General features: G+C 42.6%; 1 protein-coding gene across 5 annotated transcripts in view; it reads right to left on the bottom strand.

The window, feature by feature from the left end:
- FRMPD4 (FERM and PDZ domain containing 4) overlaps positions 1-24,639 on the bottom strand; it is a 210,646-nt gene extending 186,007 nt beyond the window's left edge. For 3 of the 5 annotated variants that reach the window (XM_060273490.1, XM_060273493.1, XM_060273494.1), the window contains exon 1: positions 19,953-20,284. In XM_060273490.1, coding sequence (XP_060129473.1) covers positions 19,953-19,993 — 41 coding nt within the window. In that variant the 5' untranslated portion in view covers positions 19,994-20,284. Of the gene's footprint in view, positions 1-19,786; positions 20,285-24,394 lie in introns of those variants that run through there. The other 2 variants (XM_060273491.1, XM_060273492.1) reach the window with 2 other exon arrangements.
- Positions 24,640-26,988: the final 2,349 nt, after the last annotated feature.

Below are 26,988 nucleotides of genomic sequence, written 5' to 3'. Positions count from 1 at the left end.
TGAAGTTTCTCTGCTCTGGAGTTTTGTTTATTAAAGTTTGTTTGAAACATGTAACTAATGTAGTACTCAAAACATTAATACTAATAAAAAGAAGGAAGCCCAGCACATTTGGGGCACAAGCACCTCTTCAGCAGGGGGGATCTGAGCTTTAGTGTAGCATGGCAGTTGAAGTGTTGGACTGGGAACTGAGAGACCAGGTTGCAAATCCACCTTCGGCCATGAAGCTCCAGGAACAACACTGGGCCAGTCCCTGTCCTTCACTTACCTCACAGGAAGTTTTAGAGCATACAGTGGGGAGGAGGAGATCCATGTATACCACCTTGAGCTCCTTATAATACCATATTTCATGTAACTAATAATAAACTCTGTGTTTAGTAGGTATAATATTTCAAATATAGGACTGTATCCAAAGTTGCACTAAGTAACTGCTTGCATGATGAGCAGAATGCCTTCCACTTGCAGTGCAGTATTTTCCCTTTACCCCTCACCTCATGCGCCTCCTAAATATGTTCTAGGTTTTTTCCCATCCAGAGAAATCTCCCTCTGGAGCAGATCTGGGCATGGTGCAGGTACACATGGGGAGACGAGAGTACATTGTGTAAGCAGAGGTTGCTCCTCTCACGCTTTAGTTGGATACCACCCACAGCGCCAATGAAGTGCATGGTTTTACCAACAGAAATTCTTGGTGAGGGACTTTCGAGTCCAAATAATACTACAGCTTACTACTACTGCTGCTATTTCCTTTTTTCTTCTTCAACTCAATAGTCTGTTTTTATACTCTACAACAGGCATCTCCAAACTTCGGCCCTCCAGATGTTTTGGAATACAATTCCCATCTTCCCCGACCACTGGTCCTGTTAGCTTGGTTGTAGGCCAAAACATCTGGAGGGCCGCAGTTTGGGGATGCCTGCTGTACAACTTAGGGCTTTTAAATAAACCACAATCAACCACAACCATAAATCAACTTAAAATCAATCATAATATTAGAAAAAAGATACTCCCTACTCTAGTGATCTTAAATATAGAATTAAAGTGTTGCTCTGAGTGCTCACTGGAAGGACAGATCGTGAAGCTGAGGCTCCAATACTTTGGCCACCTCATGAGAAGAGAAGACTCCCTGGAAAAGACCCTGATGTTGGGAAAGATGGAGGGCACCAGGAGAAGGGTACGACAGAGGATGAGATGGTTGGACAGTGTTCTCGAAGCTACGAATATGTGTTTGACCAAACTGCGGGAGGCAGTGCAAGACAGGAGTGCCTGGCGTGCTATGGTCCATGGGGTCACGAAGAGTCGGACACTAAACAACAACAACAACAGAGTGCTAACAGAAATGAAGGTTTGCCTCAATGCCAGATCTGGAAGAGGCAAACTTCACTGGCTTCTGTTTTGGACTCTGTCCCATCACCTACTGCTGACAGATGGGTAACAAACCAATAATATTCCCAAGCTCCATTGGCTATGCCAAATTTATTGTTATAAATGCTGATAAATGTTCTTTATCAGCTGCTAAATAAAAGCCAAAAAAACCTGAAGTAATTCTTGATAATATTTTTTTTCTATCAGAAATTAAAAGCAATTCTCTGCTTCGTTTCAAATATGTCTTAAATAAGCAGAGAAAACAGATTTTTTTATCTGAACTGACTCAAACATCAAAAAGCTTGAGGGTAGAAGTTGTTCAGCTTTTTTACTTTTCAATTAGGATGATATGCTTCACTAGAGGTCTATTTTCAGAAAGCAATGTTTTCCGGTACTATAGTCTTCTCAAGTCCTTTTGGTAAAAACTGTCAAATATTTTGACAGCTATGTTCTTTTGAGCGCTGTTCGATTTGGAATCAGATGCATTTTGTTTGGCCTTGTCCAGCAGTAAATGTGAACATTTCTTATCTTTTCCAATCTACTAGAAAAGCTATTTCTGCAGGTTTTAGACGCCCATAGCAGTGAAAAGAGAGAACAATTCCTATATTGCTCTGTGAAATTTTAGAAAGGCCTAGGCTGGAATATGCAGGTGCTACCAGGTAAAAAAACTGTACAAGCAGGAAATGTGTGTCTTGCTGTTAAAATGCATCCTATTGACTCTTCCAACATAAGAAAATACATAAGGATTACAGTGAATTTTATTACAGCAAGAATGACTGCATTACGTCGACCTTTCTTTTTTAAAAAGGTTCCATCATTGTATTTTAAAAGGTACAGAACTGAATCTATGATTCAATAGGCCAAAAATATATAGAATATTGCATTGGAAATCTGGGAAACTTATAGAAAAGTACACACACATTTTCTTTAAGCATAGTTGGGAAAATAAGCAGTATGAATAGAACTTATCCAGGCATATCCTGGAAGTGTCAAAAAGAAAGGGGAATTATGATATATGGTAGGAGCATAGTTAGGTTTAAAAGGGGGGGGGATCAAATACGTAATAATTTCTATAGCATGTTTTTGTTTGGGCAAGCTGGTTTGAAACTGCACCTGCCTAGCACTACCAATTAACAATTGATTTGATTTTGATTTATTATATTTTCTATGCCGCTTTTTATTCAAATGAATCCCAAAGCAGCTAGCAAATACAGTATAAATCATATAGAGTAATTAACAAATGAATGAGAGAATTACAATCTAGGTAAAGGTAAAGGACCCCTAAACGGTTAAGTCCAGTAAAAGGCGACTATGGGGTGCAGCACTCATCTCGCTTAAGGTCGAGGGAGCTGGCGTTCATTCAAAGACAGCTTTCCAGGTCATGTGGCCAGCAGGACTAAACCACTACCGGCCCATGGAGGACCGTGACGAGTGTCAGAGCGCACAGAAATGCCAGATTCCAAGAGCTTGAAATACAGCAAGGATCAAACTCTACCAGGTTGATGCTAATTTCCATATCATTTGTTCCCAGTGACTTTGACCAATGCAGATAGGAAAGAGAAGTCATGACTCCTTCCCCTTAAACCATTTCCCCACTCAAAATCATCCCCTTTGATTGCTTTTGACTGTGGAGAACAAAAAGCAGCTAGGGAGGCATGATTTTGGGGGAAACCAACACAAACCAGAAATGGGTAAGGACACCACTGCCCAGTACCAATTTCCACTTTTTTGCCTTAGCTCCACTTTATTGGGTGCAAATTACACATTACTAAGTATCACATGTAGCCTAGCCCTGAAAAGTCATGCCAATATGACTCTCTAAATTATCTTTTAGATGGAGAATTCATTTTGCTAACAGAACTCATTACCACGAAGGGTCTATTGCAAATGGGATTCTTCTTCCGGATACTCTTTCAAATGAAAGAAAAAGAATATATCGAAGTGACACCAACAAATTATTTATAATATGTTTCTGATAATTAATGTCTACCTTCCCTCCCCCACCCCAAAAGACAACCTCTTATACCATATTGTGTTTGGGACACATGTTTTGAGGGGTGGATGATTAATACTAGTCTACTAAGCAAATTCCAGCATTCATTAATATGACAAACACCATGAACTAACAAGCTATCCTGATTACACAGTGTGGCTGAAATGAAGATTTGGCAGAATAAAGCTGATTGAGTGGGCTGAGGGGGGGGGACTAATGAAGGACAAAGAAAGTAGGGCACTATGAAAGAAAACCAAGCAGTTAAGTGTACTAGAAAAAGAGAAATAGCAGAGAGGAAAGCAACGTATTCCACATGATTGCTTTTGCACACAATAAAATGTGAAGATCTCGCTGATTTATTCTGCAAGATTAGATCATCTTCCTTCAAAGGTAGGACTTCTGTTGAAGAGATACCACATTCTGCAACTACCTGTAACACATAATTTTATTTTAAAAAATTCCTTCCAGTAGCACCTTAGAGACCAACTAAGTTTGTCATTGGTATGAGCTTTCATGTGCATGCACACTTCTTCAGATACACTGAAACAGACGTCACCAGACCCTTATATGTAGTGAGAGGGCAGGGAGGGGTATTACTCAGAAGGGTGGTGGTGCTACTGGAAGGATTTTTTTTATAATTTTGTTTCGACTACGTCCAACCAACATGGCTACCTACTTGTAAACAGAATTTTATATTGCAGAAAGGGCACTCCTCCCCACTTCACACACCAACTAGTATTGTGTCCATCATATGAAATGTAATTGCTTGAGTCACAGGTACCTACTGGATATTGCCGACAAATGAATGAAAATAAATGAATCAATCCCCACTTGATTGTGCCGTTTTCTGAAGTTGTATTATTGGCAGTGCAAACCCATAAATATGTACTCAGAATTCAACCCCATTCCGTTCCAAGGTACCAACTCTCAGGCAAATATATAGAGAGCTGCATATACAATGTTTCTTTTAACACATTAAAAACAGAGCATCCCTATGCACTATCATCTGCATAGAACAGGGCAGATAGCAGCAGTATTCAAAGATATCGGAAGCAACAGAAATTAATTGGCACTAGAGGAAACAATGTGACTAGGGGAACTGTATTTTTAGCTGCCATTTGGGTTGGGATGTTGAGCAACTGGAATTCAAGTTACAAATAAGAGAGACCCTGCTAGAATATCTGGACGCCATATTTATCATTTATGGTAATGCAGGTTATCACACCATTTGACCCATAATACCCAAATGGGGGCTTTTCTGGGATTTCAAAATGGGTGTGTATTAAGAATCTGGTTGTCACAATACACAGCTGGCAAAATACAATTGCCTTCGTGCAATACCAGGACAGGCCTGCTATAATGAGACTAATAGGTCATGAATTTGAACAGAAAAACATTAGCAGTGGAAGAAATAGAGTTTCTGTAAAGTGAGAAATGTGTTTATTCATACAACTGCAAAGATGACTGCAGAGAATACAGTCGAATTCTCACTGTTAACATTATCTTCCATGTCATCAGAGGTACATAATCATGACATGCATAACCATAATAATGACCTTTAACAGTGAACAAACTGATAGCATTTTTTAAAAAGCACATTATATTATGGTTTAAGGAAAGCCTTGGAAAACATAACCAGTGCATGATGTTTATAGAAAAATTATTTCAATTAATGGAAAAATAAAAAGGTGCTGATGAAACAAAGTGAGATTTCAAGCTACTCTATAGTGAAGGGTTTAAACTTTCTCAAACATGATGAAACTTCACAAAGTTGTTTCCTCAAATCACCTGCAGCCAGTGTGATAAAATCCACATTATACAAATATAATGCTTACTTCTGAAAAAGTTACGTTACATAAAATCTGTATTTCTTTGGGATTACATTCAAGTAGACACAAGAGGCTTGGTTAGCACAACTTTTGTATGCAGTATCAAAGGTGCATTCATTACCAGATGTCTGCAAACGAAAACAGTTAAAATGAGAAGCAGGAAGCAGAAGGAGGAAGGCAGAGATGGGGTAACTGTGACTCTCCGGATGTTGCTGGACAACAACATCCTTAGGGCTATGCTGTTTGAGGCTGATAGGAGTTGGAATTCAACCACAGCCCCTGGAGGTCCACAGGTTCCCCTTCTCTGAACTAGGGACATAAAATATTTGATATATATTTCAACATACAGTGGAACCTCGGTTTACGAACACCTCGGTTTACAAATTTTCGGTTTACAAACCCGGTTTACAAACCCGCGGACCCATCTGGAATGGATTAATTCACTTTCCATTACTTTCAATGGGAAAGTTCGCTTCAGTTTATGAACGCTTCAGTTTAAGTACTCCGCGGACCATCTGGAACAGATTAATCCACTTTCCATTACTTTCAATGGGAAAGTTCACTTCAGTTTATGAACAGACTTCCGGAACCAATTGTGTTCATAAACCGAGGTACCACTGTATATAAATCCACACAAGAACTAAAGTGAAGTAGAAACACTAGCTAATCTTGACACTGAAAAATAGCATGTCAGGAGTTTATTTCAAATTACTGACCATGCATATATTTTCCTTTCAAAACCAGACAACCCAGCTTGCTTTATCACTACAGAACTGTGTAACAAAGGTGAACTTAGTGGCTAAGCTTCCACACCCAACCCAACATACATTGTGTTCTACTAAGACACTCACCTCCTGCATCCTGCTTCCAGAGAAAAAGATAATGTCCACGCTCAGGTATGCGTACCACTAAACCATGGTTTCAAGGTGACTTCCCCCCCCCAAACAAATCAGTTCATCATAACCACAGTTTGCTGATTTAGACAACACAACAAGATGTTGTTGAGTAAACATGGAAGCTTCTGGAGCCCTCCTGATAACCAGGCCAGAGGAAAAGAGAGGTGGTTAGAATGTGCAAGCCTAATATTAGCTTAGCCTCATACACACATCTCACTAAACGATGTGATGCACGAATGCATCTACTTTGTTAAAATATATTTGAATAATATTTAGAATCTACAAAAGGCCAGGATGACACTTCCAGTGATCATGAGATTCCTCCTATGCTCCTAAGATCTCCCCTATCCTTTTCTACCCCTGTACATTCACCTACCCAATTTTACCAAAATCCCACCACAGAATTATGCCTTAGGAGTTTAGCTTATGCCATCACACAATCAAACTCCAGGCATGACTACGATTTTAGCTAGCACATCTACAGTTCTCTACAAAAAGTAATTTGATCAGTGGTAAAACAGAACGGCACTAGGGCAAAATAAACAAACAAAAACCTGATCTCATTCATATACATACATACATATATATATGACAGCTGCTGATTGGTTCATCCATTTGACTAGATAACGCTGAAAATGAGGAATTCATCATAAAAACCATACACTCTATTTTTAGTGCTTATAGCACTAATGTTCTTGGTAATGGTCTGCATGAAATATCATAGTAAGTGCACTACTGTATACTATATGAAGCTAAGATGGTTAAGGCAATCCTAAAAACCAATCCCTTGCTAGATTTTTGCATCAGCACCCTTATGCACTGGATTGCAAATCTATATTTCTAAGATCCCTTTCTCCTACCGGTAGGGTTTAAATACGGTAGTCGAGTGCGACAGTTGTAGAAAAAACAAGGTGCATAAATGCAAGCTGCACACAAAGCTGTAACAGAACTTACTGCCACTGAGTTGAAGCATGTTTATCAGGGTTTGTAAACCTACATAGAATTTGCTAGTGAAATATCTAAATGCACACACACACACACACACACACACACACACTATACTAGAACAATTTGCTACAGATGAAAAAGAGAAAAGAAGCAGTGCCTCAGAAAAGTCCTTGCCATAAGTAACATTCTTGGATTTCTTCACCTTTTATAAAGCCTTCCGAACCTTGCAAGTCACACATAGCACTTGGGTTAAAATTATTTGTAAAAGTCTCAAAAATTCCCATAGGACCACAATAGTTTGGCTGCAGGACCTCCAAATCCTCTGTTAGCTGCCCAGCAGCCCTCATGACAAAGTTATACTATCCTTAGAAATAGTTCCTTAATGGAAAGATCGGTACACACTTTCCACACCCCAGCAATGACAGAGATGTTGGGGTGCAAGGAAGTTCACATATCACTGTGAAATAATTTAAGAATTACAGTTACAATAGCAATTCCAGTCTAGCAACCATATACTGTACTGTAGATTCTAGGAGTCACACATGCACTGAAACAAAAGATCAGTGGGGCAAACCTCCTATGGAAGAGACAGAATATCCTTTGACAATAATTCCCCCCCCCCCCAAAAAAAAACAATTGTTCAAAAATCCATCCATGATACTTTAGGTGTCTCTCACAAGAAGCGGAAGCGTCCCACAGACTGTTTAACAACTCATCACATTTCCTTCAGAAACCCTATATTTAAGGGTTGTGCACATTTTAAGGTAAGATGTGCAATGGGTAATTCTTAAATAATTTGTGAGTGAGGTTTTTTTTTTGTATAACTATAACTTTATTAATCAAAGTTTGGCGCAAGCTATAGAACAAAGGTGAAAGAAAATGTTTTCAACAAGCATTGATGAAAAATGATGCACACAAAATTCAAAGTCAAACCAGAAATAACTTTTTCCAGTTATTGGTGACTCATACCTTCTTAAGCCCTACTTTGCTCGTTCATAAAAATTCCAATTAAAGTTTCATATGGCATATCTGGAACTGAATTTTTTATCTACAGTTTCCTTGAAAAATGGACTTAATATATATTTTTTACAAAATCTCTGGAGTCTCATTTGGAGTCTCCAAAAAATTTCTACCAAGACTAAAAGGAATAATTCCTTGAAGATATGGGGAGTTTAGTGAGCTTCTTACCCCTAGCCCACGTGTATGCTATCAAGCAGTCCTACTTTCTAACAGCTTCCTTCTTCATAACTGCTTCACCTTTTTACCTGAATTTACCAGAACAATGTACCCATTTCCCCCTTTCAAGCTTTTGAAGTCCACTAATTGCAGTAAAAGCTAGAAGAAACTGGTTGTCTCTAGCAGATATGCTGCTAAAAGAAAACAGCATTTGCACCCTGAAACTTTACTTATAAAGCCTTTATTATAAAGCAAATCCTCACCTGAGAGATGTTCTTCCTTTGCTCATAATCATTATTTGGCCCTGTTGTGGAAGCTCCAAATTTTTCTAGTAGCAATTTCCTTTGCGGACAACAGCATAATAATCCCCCCAGCTCCTTCAGAAAGAGAAACTCATTAATCCCTAGTGCTTAACAAGAAAATCTCCTGTTTAAAGAGCATCCTATCCCCTCCCCAACCCCATCCCAGGTCTTAAATCATTAGATAATGAAGAAATATTTAGGGTGCGTTGATGCCACTGGGACTAGCACAGCAGCTAACAGTAGATGGAGCCAATGACAGGTAGAGTCAAATAATTCTGGTTTTGTCTCCATTCCCCCTCCCTGCTATGTTCTACAAGGGCAACACTGAGATGAGGAAGCTGATAGCTAAGGACTCTGGGGTTGCGCGCTCATCTCGCATTATTGGCCGAGGGAGCCGGCGTATAGCTTCCAGGTCATGTGGCCAGCATGACAAAGCCGCTTCTGGCAAACCAGAGCAGCACATGGAAACGCCGTTTACCTTCCCGCTGTAGCGGTTCCTATTTATCTACTTGCACTTTGAGGTGCTTTCGAACTGCTAGGTTGGCAGGAGCTGGGACCAAGCAACGGGAGCTCACCCCATCACAGGGATTCGAACCGCCGACCTTCTGATCAGCAAGCCCTAGGCTCAGTGGTTTAACCACAGCGCCACCTGGGTCCCATAGCTAAGGTTTGGCTGCAAGTAAAAAGGCAGGAAGGTGTGGGTGGTTAAGGGCAAACTAATGTTGGTGGGGCACTCCCTCATTCACTCTAATGGATCAGCCTATACTATGGATAGTAATACCAGATTCTTCTCTATAGCATGCTCAATACATTTGTGCTTCCAACAGCTTTTAAAGATGAAAACAACTATTCCTGTCAACACACTACCCAAAATCCCCACCAACTCAACAGAGAACACAATAGACTTGTTCGGAATAAGGTGTCCCAAAAATTGTGTCCAAGTGGAGAAATTCATAAGAATGGGACTCATGCGCATTAGCAGGTAAGCAAAAAAAAGGAGGGAGGGCACCATTTTGAAGATTAGCTGCATATTAGGGAAGTGTCGGATGCTTGTTTCTTCAGGCTATGCCTCCTATAATCTATATGAGAGTAACATAAACCTCATAAACTGCATGAGGTAGTAGCATAAGTAAAATGTTTTCAGCCCTCCAAACAAATAAGCACTGAACAACAGTCTGTTGTACTGCACAGGAAGCATAATTCAATGCACATTTACTGGGAAGCAACTAGAGATGGGAAGGCCAATTTTTCTCCAGGCCTTCCCATCTCTAGAAGCAATTGAGCTTGGGGCAGGAGGTTACTCTCCAACAACTGTGTTTAGGATTGCATTCATAAAACGGGAAAGGCACCAGAAGACCTCAAAGAATGAATTTGTATGAGGATCTTACACTGGCAAGCATATATGGTTTAGATGTCTGGAATGCAAAAAGTGCATTAACACTTGAGGTTTGTTAATGCGCTCGATACAGCAGGGGCAGACCTTGGTAATATAGCGCCCTGTGCAAGACCAATATTTGACACACATACACACCTCACCCATCCCAAAGCTGCCTTCCCAGAGTCAGGTAAGGGAGGCGCCAGGCTTTGGAAAGGAGGAGAGAGGCTCTGGCAGGGTCATAGTGCCCTTGCACCTCCTTTCCAGAGCTGCATAAGTGCTTAACTAGGCTTTGAGAAGAAGCAAGGCAGTGCCCACTTGGCCCCTGCAGCCTGTGCTGGGGAACCGGTTGTGCTGCCCTAAATCTGCCTCTGCTTCCAGTTCAAAGTGTTTGGGAAGGGTTATATTGATTTCCAAAGCTATGCTGTTGAATAAAATGCAGTCTGTGATGGTTACAGCTTGCAATCTTGACCCAGCTCTGTAGAAAAGGTGAATTTGGTTCTATTTTGCATTCATCCGTTCTGCTGAACTCGAATAGTAAAATTTCAGTCTAGTTGTCTTTTCCTTAAAATTAATTACACACTGTAACCCAAGCAGCAAAATTGTTCCAGAAGAACATAACTGCCCCAAGGCCAAGAGTATACAGTATGGCTTCTCTCATCCTTCTAAGTTTCTGCCTTAGGGTTGTTGCCTTTTTCCTCTGTGGATTATGAAAATTCACATCTACTTTCAATATATATTATATTTTAAACTTTTTACAAAATGTTGCCTCTTCTGGCACTTGAGGAAACTCACCATGTTTACAAATAGGTCTAACACTTCAATTTAATATATGTTAGTAGATTTATAATATGAGGATTAGTTTATTAATTGATTAATCAAGCTACTGTAAATATTTTATATAAGTTATATATTATGCATTTCAACTACATGAATTCAAGGTGGCTTACAGCATAGATGAGAATTTTAAAAAAATATATACACAAATTGCACAATAAAATCAAAGTTTGATGTAAGGGTTAGCTGATAAAAAGTGAAGAAATGAAAGATTCTACTGAACGTGTTTGATCCTAGTCAGTGTGCTCATGCTCTGCTATTAATCCAATCCAAAATCTTCAATGTCTATCATTTAAATATAACATTTTGAGGAATGATAATGTTATTGTTTTTAGAACTTATCCAACTATCAAGCTGCAATCCTAAACCCCATTGAATTCAGCAAAACGTTCTTCTGTGTAGGCCTGGTTAGGAGTGTGTCATTTATAGAGACTTCCGGTTCATCGCGGCGGTGAGAAGGACGCAGGGACTTTCGCGTGCCGAGGTCCCTGGCTTCTCGGAGGGGGGGGAAGTCCGCAGAGCGAGCGGACTCCCCGTAAAAACATCGGATCGAGAGTTCCGATGACTCAGGAGCCCAGCGGCCGCTCCGTTTGGCGGATCCCCCGCCGCCCGAGAGCTCAATAGAGCGATCGTGAGCCGGCGGGGTTGAACCGCGGGAGCCATTTTGGGCCACATCTTGCCTCCGGGAAGCGAAGCTCCGAGTCCTGACCCGGCAAGCGGCGGATTCTTCCGATTTGAAACTAAAGATTCCTAAAGAAGTAAGTGGAACTTTGATTTGGACCTTAAATTTGCTGATTGGAAAATAGGAGAGACTTTAAAGAAACGGAAGCCGGTCTCTTCCTAATGGGAAACTGGGAGGCGTTTGGAAAAAAAAAATCCTAAGCCGAATAACAAAAGAATTTGAAACTGTGGACCCGAGAGGGAAAAAAGACTTTTTGGAACCATCTCAGCCCCTGAGTCCGGCACCCCTTGAGGTACAGCGGTATTAAAGAGAAGAGCGTTTTGACAGCTGTCAAAAGCTGTCAAACTGTCAAAAGACCGGGTGGATTGATTGCACTGCTGTGAACAGGAAAAATTGTTTGGAATTGTCAAAGAATTACTTAAATTGGAAGTAAGAATGGATTTGGGACTGAGTTAAGAACTAAGAAAAAGAACAGCCAAAATGGAGTCGATCGTCTGAGAAAGGAATTTTCCAGTACCCATTGTTCCCTACACCCTGTTTATCTGCGGTTACGAGAGGTATGAAAACAAAACTTTCTCGAGCCTTCCAGGAGACTGTGCTGAACTACTTGCTGTCATGGGAAGATTTTTACAAGGAACGGCAACATCCCAGCTCACCACCAGTTGAGATTGAAGTCCAAGTCCAGGACTTAGAGGTTAATTCAAATTTGGAGATTATTGACTCTGAGACTGTGGGTGATAAGAAACAATTTGAAGAGGACTTGGACTATGACAAATTTGTTTGGGATGAAGCAAAAGATGACCTCCAAAAGGGAGAAAAACAAGCAGAACAAGAAGATGAGAGACAAAGGGACTTAAAGTCTAATGGAATTGAAGATCCTGGAAGGGTTAAAATGTGGAGTGGGGTTTTTGTGGGATGGGAAGGACAGGGGCAAAGGGGGGCAAAGGTCTGGAGATGGATTTGGGAAAGAATGGGTGTGGGGTAAAAACTTTAGTTAAAAGGCACTGTTTTGGTCTCTGAAAGACGGTTTTCGAAATCTTGGCTTGACAATGGAAACGCTGAACCAATTGGGGGAAAAAGACTTGGGGAGAGGAAACGGAATGCAAAAAGAAAGGGAAAAAAAAGTTATGTTTCCTTAAGGGAGTATAAGAATGGTTGGGAAAGAACTTTTAAGTGATTGTAAATTATTGCAGGTTAAGTGAGGTGTTTAGGCAGAAAGCTGCCCACCCTCCTCTTCTTATTCTGAGGCACTCAGTGGCAGGGGGTGCCCAGATGGGTGAGGAGGAAATGGAACCTTGGAAGTGCTGTTACCCTGCAGGTACCTCTTGTGGCAGGAGGGGACCTGTGGGGGGACAGCATGAAAAAGGAGGAGGATTGAGTCAATATTATAAGATTAAGATTTGAAACTGAGTTGGAAAATTCGCCACAAGTAATCAGTTTTTGTTGGAAAACCATCAGGAAGACCACCGAGGGAGTCGCAATTAAGATGTTAAAATAATAAGAACTGGGAAGTTTGAATTCTTCCCAATTTTTTTCTTCTGTTTTTTCTTTTGTTTTTTCTTTCTTTCTTTCTCTTTTAGGTTTGTTAATATGATTAAGAAAGAGTTGGGGGATGCAGATCCCCATAACTCTTCCCTACCTGTTCTCTCAGTGGCAGGGGGGGGATATGGGGGGAGGAGGGAGGGGGGAAGCAGAACTCAATTCATAATTGGACCCCTTTGATTCTTAAAGCACACGGGTCCTACTGGTGGCAGAAGTGGACCGGTGTGTGGAGGGAAAAAGAAGGGACAGGGTTATACTGTATGTTTTGTTCTGTAAAATCAATAAAAATTTCTTTAAAAAAAAAGGAGTGTGTCATTTATAATTACTGTGTTGTTACTTTTATTTATTTACGTTTATCTCAGCTATCTTCTACACTAGGAAAATACTGAAGCTGAGTTTCAGAAAACACTAGAACATTTGTAAAACTTTACTTAAGATTAGTCAGTATATTTTATACTGGTGACACTGTGGGTTAAACCACAGAGCCTAGAAGCTTGCTGATCAGAAGGTCAGCGGTTCGAATCCCCGTGATGGGGTGAGCTTCCGTTGCTCAGTCGCAGCTCCTGCTAACCTAGCTGTTCGAAAGCACATCAAAGTGCAAATAGATAAATAGATACCGCTCCAAGCGGGAAGGTAAATGGTGTTTCCGTGCACTGCTCTGGTTCACCAGAAGCGGCTTAGTCATGCTGGCCACATGACCTGGAAGCTGTACGCCAGCTCCCTCAGCCAATAACGCGAGATAAGCACCGCAACCCCAGAGTCGGTCACGACTGGACCTATTGGTCAGGGGTCCCTTTACCTTTTACAGTATATTTTATGATGTTTCCATTGCAGTATATACTCTTAAGCACACTCAGGGGAAATTCAGTTCAGTTCAGGGGGACTTCTGAAAAAGCTTGCACCATATAGGTTCTAACTGAAAGTGATTTCCCTTCTCAATTCTTCTTACCAGTGGAGATCCTCTGCTTAGATGATAGCCAGTTGGCGCTTTTGTGCATGGTCATGTGCTTATCTTGCATACATTTGATTGGTGTAGATGCCAAGAGCTGTACATACTGCATTTCATGGTGTTCTACTCCCATATTACATTTCTTTCCTCTACAATCATGCAACATTAGACACATACATGACAGAGAATGAGCTCCCATGCATCATTTTGTGGCCCTATTCCACAACCGCTCATGCCACCATAAACTGGATAAGGTGCTGTGGAGCATTACAGATTACAGATTGAAGCAGAATATATTTTTAGTTGTTCACCATGTTACTCCAAGGAAATTGCAGATAAAAGAAGGAGGGCTCTTTAAGGAATGATGTCCCTCAACTGTATATAAACATATCTAAAGAGTAGGCCTACTTGTTTGAAGAGTCCCTTTTTTTCTACCCTTTTCATATTTGATCTTGTGCATTAATTCGCTTTATACATAGTAATGCACTGTCAGTTTAGAGAATAAAGAGTGGATCTTTACATGTACCCACTCTGGGTTTTTTACTTTCATCACTTAGATGCTAAATTGTGATATACACAGTAATCCCCATTTCAGAAAATTGTTGAGAATGCAATAGAACATCAATTCTTTCCAGAAGACCTGAGAATATCTACAATCCATTTATAATTTCAGGCTCAGGCTTAAAATACAATTGGCTGGCATACCATAATAACTGAAAATGACACTAAATAAGAAAAACCTACCTTCAAAGTGTCTCCATGTTACAGGCAATGAAAAGCACCCTTAGCACTAAAATCGTCTTGGTCAATTTAACAGTGCTAAGTGCAGAACAAATTGATCCTAAATAGAACCAAGCCCTTTCCTGGCATATGCCTACACTGAATAAAATCCAGCAAATCCCATGCAACCCTTTCCCCTCTTTATCAAACATTCCATAATGGCCAAGCTAGATTAAATGCTATCATATAATGCTTGAACCAAATGGCACACAAAGTTGGCAGTAAAATCAGTTAGTTCAAAGTCACTGGTCAAATACCGGTATGTCCCCTTCTAGCATTGCAGAAGACCTGTTCTCAATTACTGAATGACAGAAGTATGTGGAAATGAAAGAAGGCTAAACAACATAGCCCTTTGGGGCTAAATTTGCTTATAAACCTATTTATGTCGTGGCTTCCATATAAGAAAAACACAAAACAAACCAGAAAATTTTAGGTGGCAACACAAAAAAGGAAACACAGGGCAGCTCAAAATAAAGCACCAGTAGATATTCCAGCAGCTGAAAAATTAAACATTCAAAAAAAGTTCTTTTATGTGTGTTCATAAAATAAAAATCTAAATCAGGAAAAAGCAGCCCAAAAGAAATAATTTTCCAAGGTTCACTTAAAGATTTGCACAGCTGAAAATCTGCAGAGTTCTACACTTCCATGGAAAGGGAGTCCTGTAATCTTGGAGTCACTACAAAAAAAGGTCTTGTTTTTCTTTTTTTACTTCACAAAAAGTTTTGGCACCACAACTTTAACAAACACAATTAAAGGCTTTATCTTCACTATCCTTTAAATACAACATATATGGCACACCAACAAAATACAACTTAGAATGTTATGCTACATGTGCAAAGCTTCGATGTTGAGCATTCTATAGCATTTCTTCGGCTTAATAAGTTATGTGTGTGTAGTTTATTTAGCAACTGGAGACAGAAATGCTTCAAGATAAATCCAGCATAAACAGCAATTACTCAGAAGCAAGTCCCATTGCATTCTTTGGGGCTTGCTCCCACATAAATACCTCAGCATAGGATTGAAGATTTAAACTACAATCCTACATGTAATTTCCTGGAAGTAGGTTCAGCTGAACTCAATGGAGCTTACCTCTGAACAAATAAACCATGTGATAGGACTTTAACAGTGCAATCTATGTAGCACAATATATCTTTCATCAAAACTCCCTAGCTTGTATCTATAGTGAGAGAAGTTGCATTGGTGCTGATACAGCAGCTTATAAACAGCCGCTCCACCTGGGAAAGCTAATAAACTGGAAAAGTTGTTTCTTCTTTTATTGAGTCATTACTGTGTCATTAATTAAGTATTAATTATGTGTGGGCAGGCAATCAACTACCAATTTCAATTGTATTCACAAAGCTTAATTATGTCCAGAATATTGCCATGTCTGAATGAAGGCTTTCAAAACAACTGAATGAGGGAAGGGGGTCACCCCAAACCACTTCTGCTTCCAGAGACATCAAGGGGGCATCTTATCCAGGCTTCATTCCCTGTGTCAGGTCATTAACACCTATGTGGATAACTCTAGAATCCATCCGCCAGCAGTTTTCCTTTCTTTAAAGACACATTTTATTTTTACAGTATTTTTAATAGAAACAATTTTATAAATCAAAATGCAAGCAAATTGGCCATTGAAATTAGCATTATGCTCCCTCAAAAGAAGATATGTTGTTAATTCCATTATGGAAAAAAATAAAATGCAATCAATTGTGAAGTTATTCCCAGGCCATGGGGGGGGGGATCATTTACTTATAACATTTTCTCATACATGCACACTGTTTATTTATTTATTCACTTAATCAATCTCCATAGCTCAGTAGCAGAGCACATGCTTTGTATGCAGAAAGTCCCAGGTTTGATCCCTGGCATCTCCAGTAAGAATTGATAAAGTATCTGGTCTAAAATCCTTGACAGATGCTGTTATTCTAGACTAGATGGACCAACAATTTGACTTGATATAAGGCAACATGTGCAATGTGACACAAAGGCCAACTGTATTCATCACAACTTGCTACAGAACAATTTCTTCCTGTTTTATGGTCCTAAAATGGTAGAAAACTACCCATGAAATGATCGAGGACTGCTAGATCTCAGATCAACTATCATAAAAAAAATTAATAAGGGTCTGCTGCTTAAGTTCCATGGAAACTTGGGAGTACGCCTCATTAAAACCAATGCATTTGAGTTCAAGTAATTTGAATTAGTTTGCATGTAAGGAACAACCCACACCACCAGACAACACTTAACAAAACTAAACTTTTAGGCAAAAAAGAGACCATTTTTTAGTTAGACCTATATTAGTATTTGTAGATGCACACAACCAGTTCACATATGGAAGTTTTTATCCTAATTCACAGATGCTCCTTGCATATGAAGAAGACTGTCCATGGTAATTGATAAATTTATGTATTATTTATTAAATTTATATACTGCCCTATACCCGCTTGTCGTAGGGAAGTTTACAGAATAAAATCAAAATATAAAACCACAAAAATCCATAATCAAAATACAAACAACAATCCAATAACCCCTCCCCCCACAAAAAACCCCCACATCTTAAAAGGACATAGGATGTCAACTGATAGACCTAATGCCATGACTATACCAGTTATCACTTGAAGCAATCCTGTGTCTTAAAGAATAATTCATCAGCTTTTTTATTATTAAACGTGTTTCATGCACAGAAAATTAGAAATAGGCCTTATGGGTTCACAATCCTGCATCTGAGTTCAACTCTGTTTTCTCCCATCTAAGTATGTCTAGGATAACTGCATTGTGAGGGATCAGTCTCACATGTGAATCCATGTACAGTACAAGCCTAAAAACAAACTAGAATTCTAATTGTATGCTCACTTATGTGAACATACGTCCCACCGATTTCAATTAAATTTATGTCAAAGTAAGTATGCTTAGAATTTTGACGCACACACAACAAGGAATAACTACCAGTAGTAAAATGCCTATCAAATGATGGAAGTGTGTGTTCATGGAAACATGGCCATAAAAAGACTACTTCTTAACTGACTGGCAAGTGCCACCCTCAATTCATACCTCCTGAGGACTTTGCCCCACATTTTCCCACGACTTCCCCAGTCTCAAGTCCTCCTCCCATAGAACTTTTGCTTCCATCATTCTTCTTTGCCCCTCCCCCACCACCTCATCTGCTCCCCTTCAGTCAGGTCTCTGCTGTCCTCCACCTCTTCATTGTTCCTTTGCTCCCCTCTACCTCCAAGTTCTCTCCTCCTTTTCTGGATTTTCATTCAATTTTTAGTCAGCTGATCCCCATTATTCAAATTCAGATGATTGCAATATTAACCACCACCATCAAATTTGATGGCCATAAAATATTATACACCTCGAACAAGGAATACCAGATGTATTTTAGGAGCCAATTTATACCTCTACATTTTTTCCCTGGTGTGCTGTATTTCTATCTGTAGATTTTTAGAGCATGCAAGTCTGAGGACGAGATCAGCCATTCCATTATACACATGATAATTGTTATAATTATCATTTAAGACTCTGAAAGCATAAAATGGATATAAGGTTGCACATCATAGGTCAGGTCCTTTCACAACATTAAGCAACTTTGTAAATATCACATGAGAGGTATAGCTTCAAACCTGATGATTACCTCACCCTCAGAAGGCCATTTATAGTATACCAAAGTAGCTTCTGAGATGGGTTAGGTTAACCACACAGCTTAAAAACCTTAGCAATTGCCACAGGAAGATGTAATGGGGATATTTTGGGGTAGAAATAATTTGAAAATACTGGGGGGGAGGGGTGGTATAAAGACAATGGCTTTTTGGGTTGCTTTTACTGGAGAGGCAGTTTGGCTTAATATGGTTTCACACCTGTGGCATTTTCCAACTTTAATACACACTGTACTATAAAGGAACCATTTGTCAATTTGGCAGGTGGCACAACCTGTAAAATCCTGATATAACGTATCTGCTTTTTATTTCTGCAACAAGAGTTTTCTTCTCTGACTACATCTCATTCCAGTCAGAACCTCAGAAATGGCTAAAGAAAGATCAGTGGTAAATATGGCATGTTAACCAGCATATATGAACACAGTAGCAACTTGGAGTGTGTTGCAATCTAGAGAAAACTCTTCAGTAAGATTATCCTTATAAAAAAAAAACCATGAAAGTGGTGGACCACTTTCACACCACAACCTTGAGAATGTCTGTGGTTTCCATGACACCTTTTTCCAAGAAAGCCTACTCCTGTTTTTTAACCACAATGAAATGGCTTTCAATGGTCTCAGCCTGTTTGTGCATGCATATCTCTGTAGCCTTAGGCCTAACTTTTCTCTAAAGAGCTTTCCTTTCTACAGCAATAGATCAACATTCAGCTACTATTGGGAGAAGAGATGAGATATCTACGCATAGGGAGGTGGAATGTATCAGACACATAAATTCATCCTCTGGAAAGATGCATTTCCCACCTGCTATGCTAAGTAAGGACACAATTAACTCCTCAGCACTGATCAGCTGGTACCAATGCAAGGCAGAACTGAAAGTCCTGAGCATTGGTGCACATCTTCTCTTTAAAAAACCACAACTCTTAGTGCGCAACATTTCTAATTTACTAATGCCATCTTGATAACCAAGGAGCACCACCATAGTTCAGTAACCAAGTTGAGGGTAGCTAGTTAACCAAGACTGGATTGCAAGTTAATTCACAAGATTTCTAAAAACTATATAATGCTTTCCGTAAGATTGTGGATCCACCTCCCTTCCCATCCAAGCAGGGCTTCAGGGCATCTCAATTAAGGCTGGGGGGGGGGGCTTTCTCCACCTAGGGTCACCCTACCAGCTTTTGGGGTGCTGGTGCGGGAATCGCCCATGAACTAAGGAGAACCTACATCTGGAGCTCAGCCAAAGAGTTCTGACACCACTGCTGCCCCATGTCCAAGCCCCCCGCCCCACATTCCCCTTCCGAGGAGCATCATCAACATGATGATCCATGCAGCGCACATAGGGAGCCGCTGGCTGTATGACATGAGCCCAGAGCAGATGCCGCGGGCAGGAGGAGGGAGGGGGCGCCCTCCGTCAGCAAACGCAGGACCTCCGCTGGAGCGGCGAGGAAGTTGAAGGGGCTTCGCGGACTCACCTCTCACTCCCTTCCGCTTCTCCAGCGCCAAACGCCCATCATCGCCCCAAATGGACCAGAGAGACCAAGAGAGGAGGAGGAAGCAGCAGCAGCAGCAGCAGCAGCTGAAAGAATTCGAGATAACCCAAGAAAGACCCAGTGAAGAGAGGAGAGGAGGAGGACCTACCCGGAGAGCTTGGCAATCTTGACAAAGCTAAACACATCCATCCATGCAGCGGCCGGAGCTCTGCCTTGCTTCGTGCCCCGCTCGCCCGCTCACTCCAGCAGCAGCTCCATGTCAGGAAGAAGGTGAGGCATGGCTGTTCTCTTCCAGCACCAGCAGCAATCCTTGCCTCGGAAGAAGGAGCTAGCGACGAAGGCGATGGCAGTGGCTGCTGTTGCTGCTGTTGCCGCTGCTGCTGCTACCCCCCTCCGGCCGGGAGCTGAGCGTGCAGCATCTCCCAGCGGCAGCACCATCGATGGCAGTGAAAATGCTGCTGCTGCTGCTGCTGCTGCTGCTGCCGCTGCTGCCGCCGCTGCTGCCGCCGCCGCCGCCGCCGCCGCCGCCGCCTGGGCTGCTTGCTTGCTTACTCGCGCACGCGCGCCCTCGTCAGCCCGGCCAGCTCTGGGGCTAAGCCGGCGAGGCGTCGGGCCGGCTAGGCGAAGGGAGGAAGCGCCTCCGCGTCTGCGCAGAGGCCAGCTCCGCGCAGGAACGAAGCAGGCAGCCTCCTCGCCGTGGCGCGAGCAGCCTCCTCGCAGGGGGCGGGAAAAAAAAGGCGCCTCGCTCGGCCCGGAGCCTCAACAGCTGGGGAAGCAGCAGCTGTTGCTAATCCCGTGCACCTGCCGACAGGGCCCACCAGCTGCCTCGCGCCCGCCACTGCCTTCCCTCAGGCGCGCAGGGCTTCTGCTCCATTTGGTGGTGGTAGTGGGTGATGCCATCTTGGAGGGGGCTGCTCAGTGGTGACACTTTGTGTAGGCATGGAGGCACACGGTGTTTCTCATTTGTTCCTGCAAGACACTTGCACCGTGACAAACAAGTCCCCGGGAGAGATGCAAGCGAGCTCCTTCTCAAAATGCAGCTGTGCTTGCAGATGCAAGATTGAGAGTCAACCGGCACCATACAAGCCAACTCCTAGGGGCCAAGCAGGGCAAGGGGGAAGCTAAATAAATAAAAATCAATAAAAATACTTAACTGACTGGGGTGCTGCCCCCTAACACAAATCCTGTCTATGCCCATGTGCCCCCATAAAATATTTGAGGGTGCTTGGGGCCCCCAAAGTTAATGGACATTGCCATGCAATTTGTGTGCTTGCACTGTATCTTGTGATGGATTATATGGTGCGGGGCTTACCTTCTCCCCCAATATTTTATTCACGTTGCCACCCTGACGGGTGCTTTATTTTTAAGCACCCTGAGTGCTTCACAGCCTCTCTCATTTTGAAGGAAAAGCAGATCAGGAGCTCTTGCTGGTTTGGAAAGACAATAGAAGCAGTAAACCCCCCCCCCACACACAATCCCTCCTTCCTCAGAGGGAAAGCAATGTGAGGTGGAAAGAGCCCCAGCCAGGAATTCCCTTAGAAGCAATCAGGGCCGGCCCTAAGGCAAGGCTGGGTGGCGCAATGTGCCGGGCCGCCAGACAGCCGGGCCGCCTTCTTACTCGCCCTGCTTCTTGCCTCCCTCCAGCCCACCCGCCGCGGGTTCAAGTCCTGGCCTCAGCCTGGCGGGTCTGGTCGGGGGCAGGAGGAGGACAAGAGGCCGGGCGCTGCGCGGCACCGCCCTCCCCCCAACAGAGGCCTCCACGCAGGAGGAGGCGGCGCCGGCGCCCTGGAGGACAACCAGGCAGCCCGGCCCACCCGCTGCGGCGCCCCTGAGCCCGGCCTGCCCTCAGCGCCTGGCCCGCCTATGCCATGTCCCTCTTCTGCTTCTGTGGTGAGTTGGGGGGGGGAGGCGGTGGAGGGACCTTTGCTCGATGTGATTAAGACGGGCCTGGAAGCAATCCCTGCTGGGTGCACCTTGGGGAACAGCTGCAGCTTTGGATGGCGAAGGCCTCAGGTAGAGTCTCTGGCATCTCCAGCTAAGTTTGGGAGAGATACCTGCCTGGAATCTGGATTAGCCCCTGCCAGTCAGTTCAGACGTGCCTGAGTTAGATGGATCTAGCCTTTGAGTTGGTTTAAGGCTGCTTCCTTTATCCCTCTTCCTCTGAGCTCTGCCACTTCCAGGGAAGCCTGCTGGTCCCACCTCCACAGTCTTGTTCACCCTCTCTCTCGGCACTGTAGCAGGAGGGATTGGGGCCATGGTGCTACCTAAAGAGAAACTGTGAGCAGCCACTTGTGCCTCCTCGCCGGCTCACTCCCCTGCTGTTGGGCCTGTGGTATAGACTGGGTGGCACAATGGTTGGGATTCTGCCCACCATGCTGCCCACAAGTGAAGACAAGTGGAGGGCTGGGCAAATGATAGTTGCTACTACTGCCCTTGATAATTGCCCACTTGCCCTCTTCCTGCCAGAATGCTCCCTCTGCTCACATCCCTCCCTCTGTCTTCTGGGATTGAAGCAAGAAGGGCTGAGTCCAGCAGATGCCATCCAGAGGGAGCCTGTTGGCAAAAGAAGGCAAGCCGCCCTCTCTCGCTGTGTGGTGAGGATGGCAGGATTGGGGTTTTGGACCCAGTTCCAACCACTGCACCCACCTAGAGGGAGAGTACAGGTAAGAATAAAGAGGCTGTTCCTTCCATAACTAACATTCTGGGCCAGGGATGGGGGAACCGGCTGTAGCCCTTGAGAAGTTGTTGGGCTCCATCTTTCATCAGCCCCCAGCCAGCATGGGATTATGAGAGTTGTTGTACAACAACATCTGGGCGGCCCAAGCCTCCCTTCCCATTTCTCTGTGCGGCACCAGATGGAGGAAGATGCTCATAATGGACCCAGTCCTCCCTGCTATGGTGCCCAGGGAGGATGAGAAGAAGAGGAAAGGGAAGCAGCCACTATATAATGATGATGATGATGATGATGATGATGATGATGATGATGATGATGATATTGTACCCCACCCATCTGACTGGATTGCCCCAGCCACTCTGGGCAGCTTGTGACATACATAAAACATAACAAACAATGCACATTAAAAAGCCACAATCTTTTTCTTGCTTGCATACTTCCCTGACACCAAGTGGAACAGAACGGGTGAGGAAGTGCAGCTGGGAGGTGAGTGCCTGGGTGTCTTCCTGACTGGGGGCTTGTGTGGGTGCCTGTCCTTTCAGCCTTTTGCCTTATTCATGGCAAAGGAAAGGCCGAGAGGTTGCTATTTTTTGCTTCCCGTTTGATCTCCTCTCCTCACCAGCAACAGCTGCTGATTGGCTCCCCCCCCCCCCCGCACCCTCCACTTCCAAAATGTTGTGAGCTTGTCTCTACTGAGAAATTGAAAGGCGTGATCTAGAAGATGAGGCTGTGTGCAGTCAGACTGTGGGAGGTGGTGTTGCTCATCTATTTGGGAAAGTGGGGAGGGGGAGGCTTGATTGTCCCTCCTCGTACACATATACACACAAATGTAGAATTGCTGTCTTGCTTGCTTTTAAAAACCAAGGTTGATTTTAAAGAAATGTGTGCTTTCTGCTGTGTGTGTGAGAGAGAGAGAGAGTCACCCACCACCAGTGGCCTGCAGCTTCCCAATGCAGCCCTCAAGCTAAAAAGCAAGGTTAGCGACCCCTGTTTTAATTGCTGTGTGGTAAGAAAATGTTTGTTAGGTGCAGATTATTCTGTCTCTGTGGCACTGTGTATGGGGAAATCCGCCTATTCTATATGAAGTGGTCCTATTTTGTCAGACTAATGATCCACCTCTAGGTTAGCATAAAATCTGCCAACAGTTAGTAGCTCTGTAAAGCAGCCTTCTCCAGTGGGGTTTTCTTTGGAGATGACATGGATAGGACATAGGTACTTCCATTAAATCTGTATTGCGTCTGATAGTGTGGACTGTACATTAACTAACCTATCATCCTCCACTAATGTCTTCTCAATGCCTGTGTGCAGTAGTGAAGGGACAGGCTTCAATACATACAAGTAAAGTAGGGGTGTGTGAAGCAGCCTCAGGAACACTAAAGTGCACATCTGTAACAGGAGTGGAGAACCTTTTGAAACTTCTCAGCAACCACCTGAGGGACGCATGCCAGTGGTGAGAGGCAAATGTGGGGGCAGAGCTATAGATGTAACGTTTTGTGTGTTGTACAATAGGCTACTTTCTACACACACACACACACACACACACACACACACACACACACATACACACCTCTGTCGTCCATCAAGGCAACCGAGAGGCATTATCAGGTTCAAGGATACATTCTGGCCAAGCAAAAGCGCCCAGAGTGCAAATCAAGGGCGAGTGAGGGGGGTATGTGGCTTGGGGAGAGTCCTGAGAACCAGAGTCCTGAATGGCCATTTTTGGTCCCAGGGCCTGAGGTTTCCCACCCCTGGTCTATAAGCTGAAGCCAGAATATTAATACTGGAACTTTCTCACACAGCCTAAATCAGTCCAGGATGTGGAGTCTTACAATAAAACAAAACTGAGATCCTCCCACACCACCTACATATAGCCTGAAGAGAACAAGGAAACAAATAGATGGGAAATCATGAAATACCTGAGGATGGGAGTTATGGAAGAGAGCACCATCCATCATTGGGATATTGTTGACAGAATCTACCCAGCACCCTCTAATATTTTTGGAGTGGTTTATATAGGGATCCATAGGTGGGAGGGTCTTTTCTGCTTCAGGCACCCAAGTAAGAGGATTGATTAATTGTTTCCTGTTGTAATTTCTGCTTGACAAGAAGACTTGTAGCCGGTCTGTGCCTGAGCTTCATGATCTTTCCCATAATCCATGCTGTGGAGATACATGCTAGTGTACAGTCCTTTTTCTCCCAAAAAGTTCATTTGAACATTAAAAAAAAAAGTTCACAGGTTTATCCGTCTCCTCAGCCAGCTTTCTACCACATGTAAGCCATATCTGCTACCGTTCTGCTCAATGCCCCCTTCCTCATCTTGGAACACCCCATTTTTCTTCAGATGAACATGTTTACAACTCATGCGTGCTAAATACGGATGTAATCAATTTAGAGTTGGGTAGTTTTCTTCATAGTAGATAAACTATGCAGTCTAAAATAGTCTAAAATAGTCTTTTCAGACTGCAGGAGCAAATCTTGCCCCAACTCGTCTTTTTATGCTCATCTATATGGGATATATAAGGGATGTGGGTGTCGCTGTGGTCTAAACCACATATTCCAGGGCTTGCCAATCAGAAGGTCGCCGGTTTGAATCCCCGTGATGGGGTGAACTCCTGCCAACCTAGCAGTTCGAAAGCATGTCAAAGTGCAAGTAGATAAATAGGTACCGCTCCAGCAGGAAGGTAAACAGCATTTCCGTGGGCTGCTCTGGTTCGCCAGAAGCAGCTTAATCATGCTGGCTACATGACCCAGAAGTTGTACGCCGGCTCCCTCGGCCAATAAAGCGAGATGAGCGCCTCAACCCCAGAGTTGTCCACGACTGGACCTAATGATCAGGGGTCCCTTTACCCTTACCTATATGGGATGCATCTTCATTTAAAGCCCCTTCACCAAAGCTATGGGACCTGGTAAGATCTAACCACTGCATCCTTGAAAGATCCAGCAGATCCTTATTCGTGTTCAGAAAGGTACTGGGTTAAAGAGGAACATTTTGTACAAACACACAAGGTACTGTTGGTTTCGTGCTATTCTATTATTTAAAGCAACAAAGAAGAATGATTGACTGCCTCCTTACCTTATGAGAACTCTGAGCAGCTCAGACAAGAAACACCCATTCATCTTAGAAACATACCACGGGCAATTACACAGCATAGCATTTAATTTAATGTTTGTGCTCAGGATCTGAAAACTTCCCAATTAAATCTTCTTTTATCAATTCAGAATTAGAATTGTACAAAAATTAAATTAAAACTACAGAATCTTGGCATGTCATTTATCTTAGGACTGATTCACAAACATGTACTCAAGAAGATCCAATTTTGCCTACAGCAGTAATATCAGACGCAATACAGATTTAATTCTGCACACACACAAATGCCCTCCGCTTCCAAGTTTGGGACAGGAACCTCTTTTCACATCTCTCCATTCCATGATCTCACATGCATGCACAGCTTATCCAATTTTCATAGATATATTCCTGAACACCAATGTGATTTCCCTTCTTTCTCTGATCTGAGACCAGTGCACATGTGTGAAAGAGGAATGCTTTTACCTTTACCTTGCATCTGCCACAGTTATTATCAGAGCTCTCAACCCACATCATGACCCCTAAGAATCACAAGAAATGGAGTTTCTGAAATATTAGGTCTTTTCAGGCAACCACCAATTTTCTCACTTGTTAACACTCCCATAGGTTAGAAAAGAAGATAATTCCAGAGGACATTTTCTCAAGATGTGCCAAGCATTCAACAGTGCTAGACCTAGCACATTATGATACATAGCATATGTTATAAAATATATTTAGATATTTAGGACATTATCAGAGTACATTTCCAAAGGGGCAAGATTTCATTTTAATTCACCAAGCAATTTTTGTTGTTTTTCAGGATATATCTAGGAAACTCTAGATAATTTCATTGCACTTTTGACTCTACAGCAGATGAAAACTAATTAAGTCAGTTTGAACGTAAATACTTTTCATAACTTCCAATTTGCTTTAGTCCCAGAGAAGCAATTAAAAGCTCATTTTCATAATACAAGCTTTTTATTTTGTTACTATTAAATACACCTTTGAGCATTTCTTTTTCATGGCAGAGCTGTTGATTGAAAAATACTGTTTAACAGAACATAATCCAAGCTGGATGAAGAGCCAAACAGCAAACTCAAACTCCTTTTGCTTCTATATCATTTTTGTGTATACCACTACATAGTCCCTGGTTTATCTATTGTACATTTATAACATTGTTGTGCACACCCCAAACTCTGAGAGGCAAGAGAATTGAATCCAGGGTTCAATTTCCTCCGAATGAAGGTCACTGAAGACGGTGCCGTTAATGTAGATGGTTTTGTGTATGTGTAGATATGTGAATATATATCCTGAGTATAGGGTGGAAGGGCTCACAACATTAACTATCCAACCTATCTTGCTTCCCCATTAGGTTTCAAGGGAGAGGGGTTCCCCAAAGCCATAGCTTTGGATTCAGCACACAGAGCAACTCAAGTCAGCAGCAGT

Source organism: Zootoca vivipara, chromosome 4, assembly GCF_963506605.1.
Source record: "Zootoca vivipara chromosome 4, rZooViv1.1, whole genome shotgun sequence".
Taxonomy (NCBI): Eukaryota; Metazoa; Chordata; class Lepidosauria; order Squamata; family Lacertidae; genus Zootoca; species Zootoca vivipara.
This window is presented reverse-complemented; position numbering and strand designations above follow the sequence as displayed.